At 35.8% G+C, this 12,939-nt stretch overlaps 1 protein-coding gene across 1 annotated transcript in view; it reads right to left on the bottom strand.

Moving 5' to 3' along the window:
- DBF4 (DBF4 zinc finger) overlaps nucleotides 1-12,787 on the bottom strand; it is a 25,525-nt gene extending 12,738 nt beyond the window's left edge. Inside the window, exons 1-6 of the mRNA XM_004676868.2 lie at nucleotides 12,568-12,787; nucleotides 10,963-11,135; nucleotides 6,099-6,278; nucleotides 4,825-4,875; nucleotides 997-1,066; nucleotides 700-776 (exon numbers count right to left, since the gene is read on the bottom strand). Coding sequence (XP_004676925.1) covers nucleotides 700-776; nucleotides 997-1,066; nucleotides 4,825-4,875; nucleotides 6,099-6,278; nucleotides 10,963-11,135; nucleotides 12,568-12,613 — 597 coding nt within the window. The 5' untranslated portion in view covers nucleotides 12,614-12,787. The remainder of the gene's footprint in view (nucleotides 1-699; nucleotides 777-996; nucleotides 1,067-4,824; nucleotides 4,876-6,098; nucleotides 6,279-10,962; nucleotides 11,136-12,567) is intronic.
- Nucleotides 12,788-12,939: the final 152 nt, after the last annotated feature.

Genomic DNA, 12,939 nt, shown 5'->3' on the forward strand with positions numbered 1-12,939 from the left:
TGTTCACTTGATTTGGCAAATTGGGCAGTAGTATTACATGTCATATATGTTGAAGAGTGAATGGGATTTATACAAACAGGAATTTTAGAAGCTTGGATAATATAAAGATTAAAGAATTTTTAAGGAGAGATGTGAAATCAAGGCAGGTTTTATGTTATCTGTTTAAAAGGATGGAAGAGGCTTGATTCTATATGGATGATTTAAAGAGGAAATTAGCAAAGAGGAAAAGATATAAGAACATTTGGTCTATGAGAGTAATGCCCAATGCACTTAAACAAGTATTTTGAAATCAGGACAAATAGCCAACCACATGGCAAGATTTTGTTATATATCACCATCCAAAGCAGTTGAAAAGTATGTTCTCTACATTGCAAAAAAAAAAAAAAAATGGGTATACTATTTATATTCAGAAATTCTCATGATGAAGTAGGTTAGTAGTTCTGCTTTCCTGCAGAATGAACAAGATTATCTATTATAAAGCAACACAACCAATGGAGAAGAAAGTCTCCCAAACTGTGCTAAAAAAATTACATGTTAACAATTTATTTAAATAGAAACATTCATACAGTATACAAGGTAAGTCCCTAGGATTTTCTGTCAATAATATTTTCTTGGCAAGAAAAAATCTGCAAATATGTAAATAAAAACCAAATTGCTTACTTTCATTAGTTATTTTAAGATTTAAGGAAAATAACATACCGCATCTCTTATAGAAGTGCTTGATTTCTTGAGTACGTACAATTCTTTTTTCTTTTGTTCAATGTAATATCTAATGTCTTCATTAAAAAAAAAAAAGTTTAAGATGAGTATTTTTAACTTTGGAATTAAACATAGCCATTTTCTTATAATTATACTAAATTTAGGTGAAAGAATTACCATTAAAGATATCATATCACTTGCTATCAGACTTTTCACTGTAAAATTAGGAACCAAGGGACAGAGGTACTTAGAGTACATAAATATGAAATAGAGGAAATTTGTATATAAAAGCCTTACCATCAATATGAAGAATTTTTACTCCCCATGATAAGGCATTTGATAATATACTACTTGAAGGAATAAAATCCTGTTTAAAAAAAAGAGAGAGAGATAGTTGGATTTTTTCCCAGAAAATTACTATTTTAAGAGTTAAAGTTTAAACACTGAATTTAAATGGCCACTAAGTACAGTACTCAGTACAGTTGCTCAGTACAGTTGCCTTATAATTAACAATAGCAGTTGGAGTTTCTAAAATCAACAGTGCTTAACATATCCCCATATTCTTAACAACTTGATGCACACTGGAAGTTTACAGTTAATAGTGTCAAATTATTTCATCACTTAAAAATACAGATATACCACAAGCTTTAAGTCTCCAGCATTATTTTAAAAGGCCACAAGATGGAGATGTTTCTTCATGAAAATTAGATTCCATCCTTCATAAAGGGATACATCCCAACATTTAGTTTTTCCTATTAAAAATGTAAAAAGGAAGATTTCAAGAACACCCTTGTTTTCCAGTTGAGTTTTTATTCATTCATTCATTCATTCATTCATTCATTCATTCATTCATATGGAACTGGGGTACAGGCCAGAGATGTGGAAGGTGACAGGATTCACCAGAGACAGAGTGGGGAGCAGAACAGGCAGATGGATGAACTATATTGCTGAGGGGAGCAGCAGGCAGGTCAGGAGAGGTCTGCCACGCCATGTGGATCTCCTCCGGGATAGGCGGGAATCGAACTCATGGCTTTAGCTTCTCAGTTCTGTGCTTTAACCCCGCTGTGCCACCAGGAAAGGCCTACAGTTGAATTTTTTTTTTTTTAAAGATTTTATTTTATTTGTGCATACAGAACTGGGATACAGGCCAGAGATGCGGAGGGTGAGAGAATTCACCAGAGACAGAGTGGAGTGCAGAGCAGGCAGTTCAACTAAATACACTGCTGAGGGGAGCAGCGGGCGGGTCAGGAGAGGTCTGCCACGCCATGTGGTCACCTCCGGGGCAGGCGGGAATCGAACTCATGAGGAAGCGGCTCTAGATTTTCAGTGCTGTGCTTTAACCCGCTGCGCCACCAGGGAGGGCCACAGTTGAGCTTTTAATGATAGAATATAAAATGCAATTTAAGTAGCTAAGTTTTTTCACTGATGTACTTATTTAAAAAGAAATTTATTAAAAATGCATGACAGAGGACCTCCCTGGTGGCGCAGCGGGTTAAAGCATAGCATTAAGAAGCTAAAAGCCACTTCCGCATGGGTTCGATTCTTGCCTGTCCCGGAGGTGACCACATGGCGTGGCAGACCTCTCCTGACCAGCCTGCTGCTCCCCTCAGCAGTGTAGTTCATCCTGTTCTGCTCTCCACTCTGTCTCTAGTGAGGCCTCTCACTGCCCCTCAACCTCTGGCCTGTACCCCAGTTCTGTATACACAAATAAATAAATCTTTAAAAAAAAAAAATACATGACAGAAACAACATCATATCCTATAACTATTACCTTAATAAATGAAAGTTCTTAAGTAAGACTGTATATATGTAGGACTATACCAAGAAAAATGGGACTTGCAGTAATGCAGGATGCTGCTTAAGTGGGACACATAACCTACTGTGACTGAGTATATTAATGTTCAAATAAAGCTCTTGTTTCTAAGAATTTCCTTTTTTACTTGCCATTAATATACACCAGCTTGAATTGGAAATGCAGAACACAATGGACCCACCCAGGTACTGAATCTTTCCATTAGCTGTAACACAACACTTTCAGAGAAAAGCACCACCTGGTTGGTATAGAGGCCCCAATATTTTAACTTGTGAGAAGCAAGAAAGTAATTTATCTATTATGTCCCTTTCCTTTTCATTTCCCTGTGTGGTCTTTACGTTACTAACAAAATTTCAGCCCAAATATCAATAGGATCTAACTAGGTTCACAAACACACCAAATTAAGAAAAAGTTGCAGTTGTGTGCTCAATTAAATATTTTAATGGAAAAAAATATTTTAAAGTTGTGCTGTCTAATATTAGTTGTAGTTACATGTGACTAGTATCAATTAAGATGTGCTCTAAGTATAAAATGCAGATCAGATTTCAAAGAAAAAAGCTAAATACCTCATTACTAATTTTTAAATACCAATTACATGCTGAAATGATAATATTTGGCAACTGTCAAATAATATTATTAAAATAAACTTTTTATTTTCAATTTTTTAATACAGTCTTAGAAATTTAAAATTTTCTATGTGTTTCACATCTGTTGCTTACATCAAACTACTATTAAACTATGCTAGCATTCAATTCAATACACAATACCCTGGTAGTTGTAAATGCTTACAGTGGTGTTGTGTGAAGGAAAAGCTTTCTATTCAGATAAGCATAAAAGACATTTCTGCTAAGTTATCCTTAGGGTCACAAACTCTGGGGAAGCTGCTTGCCAACCTCTGAACTGCAATTTCTCCATGCATAAATCTGAGCTCGTAAAATGGGATGTACTGAAGATTATGATATGTATTAGTTACATCATGGAATAGGTGTTTATTAAATGTCAGTATTCTCTTCCCTCTAACTTAAGCAATTCTGTATTTTAGCATTATGAAATAGAATTAAGTATGCAAAAATTACTTACAATTCTACTACTAATACTGTCAGATAACTATATTACTGTTTTGGGGTATATAACTTCATAATCATTTTTCTATGGTTATATTGATGTAGATCTAGCACTCTGAGAGAAAAAAAACAGCATTCATGTTATATAAACCAAATCAGTGGCATGATTTAAGTTACATAGCAATGCATTATAATTGTGCGATTTGAAATTCATTTATAGGGCCTCCCTGGTAGCGCAAGAGGTTAAGTTGAAGCACTATGAAGCTATTGGCAGCCAATATAGCATGATTTCAATCCCTGACCAGGAGGCTGACCCATATGGTACCACATACCTCTCCTGTCTCTCCTGCTACTCCTCTCAGTAGTGTTAATGCGGTCAATCTGCCTGTTCTGTTCCACTCTGTCTCTGGGGAATCCTCTCCCAGCCCCACACTGCTGGCCTATACCCCAGTTCTTTTATGCATAAATGAATAAACCTTTAATAATAAAATTTCATTTATAGAATTATTAGTGACAGAATGGCATTTCAATTTATATCATGGTTTATTTTACAAAGCTGGTTCCCTTTTGGCTGGCTTCTTAGGCATTTTGAAGATTTTGCGATCACTAAAGAAAAATTATGCTGAGCATCCTTGAAGTTAACTATTTACTTCCAGTTCAAATATTATTTCCTTGGTGATTATTTCTTAACAAAGATCACTCAACTTATAAAGAGATTTGATAACATACTGCCAGACTATCTACAAAGAATGTACTCATCAATCATGTATTAAAAATGTTCATTCCTAACATATGTTTCACCTTAAATTTCTTTCATGTTTTACACTTTACAGGTAAAAATCTGAGTATTTTTTTTTAGAATCTCATTGTTTAAGGTAAGTTTTTATAAATTTCTTAGTCATCTGTAGTTACAATTACCTCCCAAACTTCTACAAACTGCCACCACGACATCTGTTCATCTCCCACCATGTGCAGAATGTATACCCTGCACCCCCACCTATTAATATATCAAAGGAACCATCTGTTCTTATTCCTCCACTTGGGTACTAAATTTCACTTCTGGATTATTCTCATCAGTATCAAATAGTAATATTTCTCCCATTTTAAGCAAAACAAGAGATTAAAAAAAAACCCACAAAGTTTGGCCTAATTTCCTTGCTCTTTTTTTTTTCTTTTGTCCACTTCTTTATTTTCTAGTTGAGTTTTTAATGACAGAATATATACTGAATTTTTAAAGTTGATACTTACATGGTCCTTGATAGCTTTTTCAACTAATAATTTTCCTCTGCTCAAACAAACCTGTAAGAAGACCAAAGAACAATCAAACAAACAAAAAATTGTAACATAGGACCTCACTGGTTAAAAGATTTTCAAAATTTAACAGCTATTTTTATAAAATAGGTAAATTTTAATGTAATTATAAAGCTTAAAAGGTAAATTTTATTTGCACAAGTCTCATTTTCTATCAACACAACATGATTTCTTTAGGATTTTCTTTATAATAGTATCTATGTTAAAGTGTGTTTCTTCTTTTTCAGAGCAACTAAATGGAATAAGACTCAAGGTTAGTTTTCTATTTCCTTCAATATGAAAAATAAGTTAGGTTCCTGAGAATATGACTGTAATTAAATAGTAAGTTTACATTTTAATTTTTCATTAAACTGAAGATTTAACAATGTGATTCAAATTTTATATATTATTTTTACAAGGTATTTCATTTTTAATATACTATGAAAACTAGTTGAAATGCTGAGAAAATGTTACTAGTACATAATCTCCTTGCTCCAAATAAAACATTAACAGGTCTCTTTTCCTTTGACTGTTTTCCTTTATGTATTGATGATCCAAGTGATATCTCTTACATAAATCATTTTATCTTACCTATTTCTCTTTCATTTTTCCTGTTTCCCAAATTGATATGATACACTAAGCTGAAGATAATAAAAACCAGTATCTATTAAATTCCATCTCTTCCTACTCAATTAAATTCAGTTCAATTTTTTTCTCCACTGATTCTTTCAATAACAATAAGATGTAGTGATGTGAAACAATTATAGAACAGGGGCTGGCAAAACTTTTCTATAAAAGGCCAGACAGTGCACATTTTATGCTGTGCAGGTCAGACAGACTATTTTAACTGTTCAGTTCTGTCCTTTTCAGCATGAAAGCAACCAATCAATACATAACTGTCTGTGATATGGCCCATGAACTGAAACAAACAAAACATTTATATTTCTTCTTTAAATGGATGATCTGCTGTTACTTTCAGTTGTGCATTATTCTAAAAAAGCCACCCTAAAATGCAATACTCTCTTAGGAATTAGAGTATGACTATACATGTACTATTAAGAGGAAACCAAAATCACCTTTTTATAAGGCAGCAATCTTTTTAATGATTTGAAAGCTACACCTACTGTAGACTGTCCTAACTAAATGAATTTTACTACCAGCCTGCTCTTGAAAATCAGGAGCTCCTTGTACTATAGTCTTTCTGATGGTCTCAATGCATATTTAAGACTTACTGAATCTGGAGGCTTAAATGAACTTCCATCATGGCTGGGATGAGGTGAAGTAGTTTCTGCAGTATATGCAGATTCTGGACTTGGTATAGGAGAAATTCGTCCCAAGGTTTGTGCAAATTTAGCTTCCTTTTTATTTGAAATAAGATAACTGATATCTTTACTGAGAAATTCTTCAACTCGCTGGAGAAAAACAAAGTATTTTACAGCAAGTCAAACAAACCATAAACCTGTTTCATACGGATAAACACAATGTAAAAATGCCAATCTGATACATTTTAACATTTTGTAAATTGATATTTTTATACTATATTCTGTTGAAGTACAATGGGAGTTCCAATAACAATATAACAACAGCATGCACTAGATATTATTTTTAAGTACTCTATGTATTTAATCCTAACAATAATCCCATGATATGAGAATTATTTTATACAGAAAAAATAATGTAAGAGAAGGTAAGTGATATGTTTGAGGTTATATAAGTAGTAATGAACAAAATTTGAACATGGGATATCCTGAGTTCCATGCCCTAAAATAGTACTATTCAATAAAATTCACTGCAATGATGGAAATATTCCTTATTATTTCCTAATGAAATGCTAGCAAGTTGCCCTTATGTGGCTACTGAACACTGGAAATATAACTGAGCAACTGAATTTTAATTTACTTAGATGTAAATTGGGATGTGTAGCCAACTGACTACCATATTGGAAAGCATAGCTCAGAATTACAGTTTTAACATCTTTTTGTAAGATTTAGTTATGGGATAGAGGGCACCTGTACTCTTAAATATAGGAGGTCTGAAGAGAATTCTCCACTAAATATTTGAAAAACTCTGGTTAAATACCTGAATTTATAAACACAAAGATCTCTCCATTCCATTTTACTCGCCACACAGCAGTACACAAGGGTCACATTTTTCCCATATCCTTACTAACATTTCTTAATTTGGCTTTTGATAGTAGTCATCCTAATGAATGTGAGGTGGTATATCACTTTAATTTTGGTCTGTATTTCCATAATGATTAGTGATGTTGAACATCTATTTCTGTATTTATTGGCTAATGTATATCATCTCTGGAGAAATGTCTGTTCAGACCTTTGTTTATTTCTTTTTTTTTTTAAGATTTATTTATTTATTCATATAGAGCTGGGGTACAGGGTGAGAGGCTTCACCAGAGACAGAGTGGGGAGCAGAACAGGCAGATTGACCAAGTACATTGCTAAGGGGAGCAGCGGGCGGGTCAGGAGAGGTCTGCCACGCCATGTGGTCACCTCCGGGGCAGGCGGGAATCGAACTCATGTGGAAGTGGCTTTAGCTTCTCTGCGCTGTGCTTTTAACCCGCTGCGCCACCAGGGAGGGCCTGAGTTATAACTTTTTATCAGTGCATAAAACATCCTTTATGGATGTTTTATATATAGAATCCTGATTCCAATATGATTTTTTTTTTTTTGGCCATTTCCCTCACCTAAATCCTAAACTGAGTCATATTATATTAATTAAAGTTGCTCAAATAATCCAGACACATATTTTAAATATTCTCTTTCATCTAATTCGTATGCCTATTCTGTCTTACATATTCTTATGAGGCTTTCAAGATTCAGCTCAAAGTTTATCTCTGCTGTGATTATCAAATGCAGATTTAATAGTCCCAACACTATAAAGAATTTCATAAAAGCACCGAAATACTATACTCCAAGTTATTCACTTACGTAGTCTGATATTCCCATAAATTGAGAATTGCTAGAGGATAAATTACATCTTATTTTTTCATCCCCAGCATCTGCAGTAGTGCTGCTGGAATAATTTCTAAATGAATTTCCATATGACCAAAAATGATCTTCAAGTTAAATTCAAATTGTGTCTGTATAACAGTCTCCCATATTCCTCAGGTGTAAATAATCTCTACATCCTTTTGACATTCTATGCAGTTTATTACAATTAATTGTATCTATGCAATCTCTGTGTAGTTTCAAAGTGAGTACAGGATGGGTATCAGTTTCAGTTTTTAATATACTAACACAATACTATTACCTTTTGACTTAATTTTACCATGGAATTCAATTTATTGGTTAGTGTTGAATCTATTTTTTTAAGGACTTATCTCAAAACTTATTTTCTATCATTCAAGATCACAATGAACATCAAACATTTAACTGTCCTCATATTTATGATAGCACAAAGTATTTGTCCCTTATATCTCTATTTTATCCAATTGGCTTATTTTAAAATAAATATGGACCCAAAATGGCAGGCCCATGTCACTATTTAGATAGTTTAAAACAGCTATTTTCCTTGTCATGATTAAAGCTATTTCCCCATATGTCAGACTTTACTGCTATGCTCTGTCAGTAGTTGAATTTTCAAAATTATACTCTCCAGATAATTGGGTTTATGATAAATACCAGAAAAAATAAATGCATAAAGTGGTCAACTGAAGAAAAAAAAAATTAATATATTTAACCCTTTAATAGAGTTTCTATTAAACTAAATATTTCTTAAAGTTGAATTATAGAACACTTAAATTATTGTCTAAAGTTCAAACTTTCTTTGTGTAGTTCATATAGGAGATCTTCATAACTCATTCTTAGGGCCTTCCTGGTGGCTCAAGGGTTAAGTTGTAACACTCTGAAGCTATTAGCAGCCTCTACCTGGCCAGGAAGCCATCCACTTGGTGCAGCAGACCTCCCCTATCTCAACTGCTGCCTCCTTCAGCAGTGTATTTCAGTAAATCTGCCTGTTCTGCTCCCCATGTGTCTGATGAATCCTCTCACTACCCTCTCCTGCCCCACCTCTGGCTTGTACCCCAGTTCTTGTAAGCATAAATAAATAAATCGAAAAAAAAAAAAAGATCTCTTGACTATTGTCATATATTGATTCAAAATTTGATTTATGCAAGTGCCTCAAAAACTGCTAAGAGAAAAAGAGGAAAAACAAGCAGTCCCTGTACTATCTTTTATACTGGTATTTTAGGTCGAGCAGTTCCTTTTATAATGAGTCTTCACCAGCTGGACTTCTAAAATGATTTTATTTGAAGGTTTTTACTAAAAAAATACAATGTAGAATTACTGAAAAAATACAATGTAGAGTTAATGAATTAGATCAGAAGAGGCAGTGGGGTATTCAAAGAATTTGAGAAAGTTGCAAGACTATATCCAGATAGCTACTTTGTAGCCATTAATTGCTAGCGGTATAGAAGGGCAGGGGCAGATGCCTTTCAGTCTGGGAATTAGTTTAGAACTACTCTGACCAATCATTTAATTTACTTGGGCCTTTAAGCACTTCATTTCTAAAATGAACAGTCTTTATTTAATGTCTAAGGCCTTTAACCCTTTTCTTGGTAGTTAGCACATCACACTGGGGTGACAGGAAAAAAATAACCTTAGGAATGCAGTTGTTATGGTCATTATGATAAATGCAACTACTATTTAAAAATCTAGTTTAAGAAAGTGAACAACCAACAACAAAAAGCATAATAGCTTTTCTAAGAGAACTAACAATTTCAAAAAGTTATTTTATGTTTTACTGCAAGTTTCTATTTTAGAAGTGAAGTAATCTTTTTATATTATTCATATTATTGACCTTAACAGTCTAACTCAAAGTGCAGCAGCAACTTTTATTTTTTTATTTTTTTTTTTTAAAGATTTATTTATTTGTGCATACAGAACTGGGGTACAGGCCAGAGGCACAGGGGCGGTGAGAGGCTTCATCAGAGACAGAGTGGGGAGCAGAACAGGCAGATCCATGAAGTACACTGCTGAGGGGAGCAGCGGGCGGGTCAGGAGAGGTCTGCCACGCCATGTGGTCACCTCCGGGGCAGGCGGGAATCGAACTCATGTGGAAGCGGCTTTAGCTTTTCAGTGTTGTGCTTTAACCCGCTGCGCCACCAGGGAGGGCCCGCAGCAGCAACTTTTTAAGAAGAAAATTAAAAAAACAAAAATCTAAACTCACTTGTTACAATTTAACCAATATTTATATTAATGCTAAGAAAATCTTATGATTTTAACTAAACTTTCTAAATTCCTCATCTTCTACTAGATATGTAAGGTAGGAAAGATTTTCCATATTCTTAATCCAAAATTCTGTTATCTTAATAACATTTATTTTCCTGAGACTACAGTATAAGAGCAATTTCTTTTTAAATCAAAAGCAATTTTAACTCTGTGGTTTGAACAGTTCTTTCTTGTTTTGTAAATAAGATTCTTAATTTCATGCTAACCCAATTTTATGTAGTTCCTCCAACATTCATAAAGAGTTTCTACTACTTGGACAGTATCCCAAATTCCAATGAGGAGGCACTACCAGCTCAACCATGATAATGTACTCTCTCTCATTTTTCATACTTTGTAAACTTCACACTAGGCTCCTAATCATAGAAACCTGAAAAATTTGTTAGGTAACAAAAGATTAAAACAAATAACTTTTCACTGATGACAAGCAGCTAATAAAAATTTTAAGTTTGGGCCCTCCCTGGTGGCACAGCAGGTTAAAGCACAGCACTAAGAAGCTAAAGCCACTTCAGAATGAGTTCAATCCCTGCCCCAAGTGATCCACATGGCTCAGCAGACCTCTCCTGACCCGCCACTGCTCCCCTTATCAATGTACTTGGTCAGCTGGCTTGTTCTGCTGCCCACTGTCTCTAGTGAATCCTCTCACTGCCCCTGTACCTCTGGTCTGTATCCCAGTTCTGTATGTACAAATAAATCTTAAAAAAATTTAGGTTTGATCCTTACATAATAAGTTTGCCGATATAAAATGCTAAATGATTACATTTAACATTAGAAATGTTAAGTGATTAAATATGTAACTTTATACTATTTACAATACTTTACTAATTTGTAAAAGTGCATGATTTTAACTTACCCCTCCCAGATCTTTAATATCCTTTTGCAATTTTTCAGATATGGTTACAGATGGTAAGTCAATGTAAAATACTTTCCCCCAAAGTGGCTTATATTTGGATTTTTCTGGCTTGTTGTCAGTTTTCACAGTTTTCAAAGATGGTCTATTTTTTTCATTTTTGACTTGGATTCGACCTGTTGTAAAAAAAAGTTGAAAATTAGGCCACGTTATATTCAGATAGGCATTCTTACTGTTTTAAAAATATCTCTTTATAAAAAATTGCATAGAAAACCTATGCTATTTATAATTTCAACAATCTAAGTCATTAGCATTTAAATGTATTTCTTCATAATAACACTAAAGACAAAAAACCTTGTAAAGTGATATCACATTGTAAGTAATTATGTTCACAGTTGACAGCTCAAGGAGCTGGAAATGTCTTATATATTAAAGCAGGGAATGAAAACCTTTCTGAAAGATTTTCCGCCTTAGGGTGTTAACTCAAGGAGTTTTTACTCAACAAGTGGTTATCTGGTCATTTCATTTGCTGAACATTCAATACTGGCAATTGAAATGTTAAATACTTAGCAATACAAGAAACCTGTTACCTAGAATGACCCTGCCCCTCAGATTGCTTTAGTTCCAGTTTGCCCATATATTTAGAACTAGACCATTTGCACCCCATCCCCCATCCCCTAGCTGCTTTAATGTGAGTTCTATCAGAGTTCGATCCCCAATCTGGAGGTGACCCATACGGCACAGCAGAACTCTCCTGACCTGCCGATGCTTCCCTCAGCAGTGTCACACCTGGTAGATCTGGCTGTTCTGCTCCCCCACTCTGTCTCACTGCCCCTGCACCTCTAGCCTGTACCTCATTTCTGAATGTCTAAATAAATAAATCTTAAAAAAGGAAAGAAAGCTAAAAAGAAAGAAAAGAACCAGACCATTTGCAGAACAAAGTCAACACTCACTTTATTATATTTCTGAAAACAGATCAGAGGTAGAAATGTTCTTAAAATTAACTTAGAACACAACCTGTTTATAATTCAGCGATTACTACAAATGTAGTATACGTACCTAAGTACCTATTCCTGTTCTATTGAAAAGAAACACTCAGGCTGGAATGCTTTCCTTTAAGGTGCTTGAAAATGGAAATTTGCTTTTGTATCTGTCCAGATATTTGAAAATATTAATGGTGTGTTCGAAATACAGATAATTTACCTCAATTTTGAGTGACGGGAAATAGAGTCAAATGTAAGACCAAAGTCCCCCCACAATCGCCCAATCTAATCCCCAAGCGATGGCCACTCGCACCGAAACTTCTTAAAAGGGAATGAGCGTAGTAGCAGCGTCCATGAAAGCTCCGGACATGTTTCCTAGTTTTCCAATTAAGACACCGCGGGAATTTAGGCGAATGAACACCACAAGGAACGCGAGGGGCCGGAGCGGGCCCGGATCCCTTGTATTTCTGAGGTATCAGTAATGGAGCTTCCTTCCGGCCACAGAGAACGCACAAACCAGGAAAGAAAAGAAGCAGGCAGCGGGCGGAAAAACTAAAAATCAATAGTGGGACAGTGTCGAGAAGGAAGGATTGAAAGGACCGGAGGCGGAGGAGGGGCCTCGTACCCTGGAGATGTCCTTTGCTGTGGATCCTCATGGCTCCGGAGTTCATGGCAGCCGCCCGGCCCCTACATGCTGCTTGGGAGGGGATATCGCGCTGGGCGGCTCTTACAGGCCCCTTGACAGGCCGATCTCCTTTTCCCTTTCGGGGTTACGACGCCAAGGCAGTAGGGATGCCGCGTCTGCAGGCCAGGTTTCCGGGGCCCGCTCCGAGACTCCGAGGTGGAAGAGGCAAGCACAAACGAGTGGGCTGCGGCGGTTGAAGATTTGAAAACGCGTCACGCAGCCGCGGCGCCGATACGCGCGCCCCGCCCCTTGCGCCCCGCGCGCCGAGCCCCGCCTCGCGCTCGCCCACTAGGCACCCACCCCCCCCCCCCC

Source organism: Condylura cristata, unplaced genomic scaffold, assembly GCF_000260355.1.
Source record: "Condylura cristata isolate star-nosed mole 26May11 unplaced genomic scaffold, ConCri1.0 scaffold00005, whole genome shotgun sequence".
Lineage (NCBI taxonomy): Eukaryota > Metazoa > Chordata > Mammalia > Eulipotyphla > Talpidae > Condylura > Condylura cristata.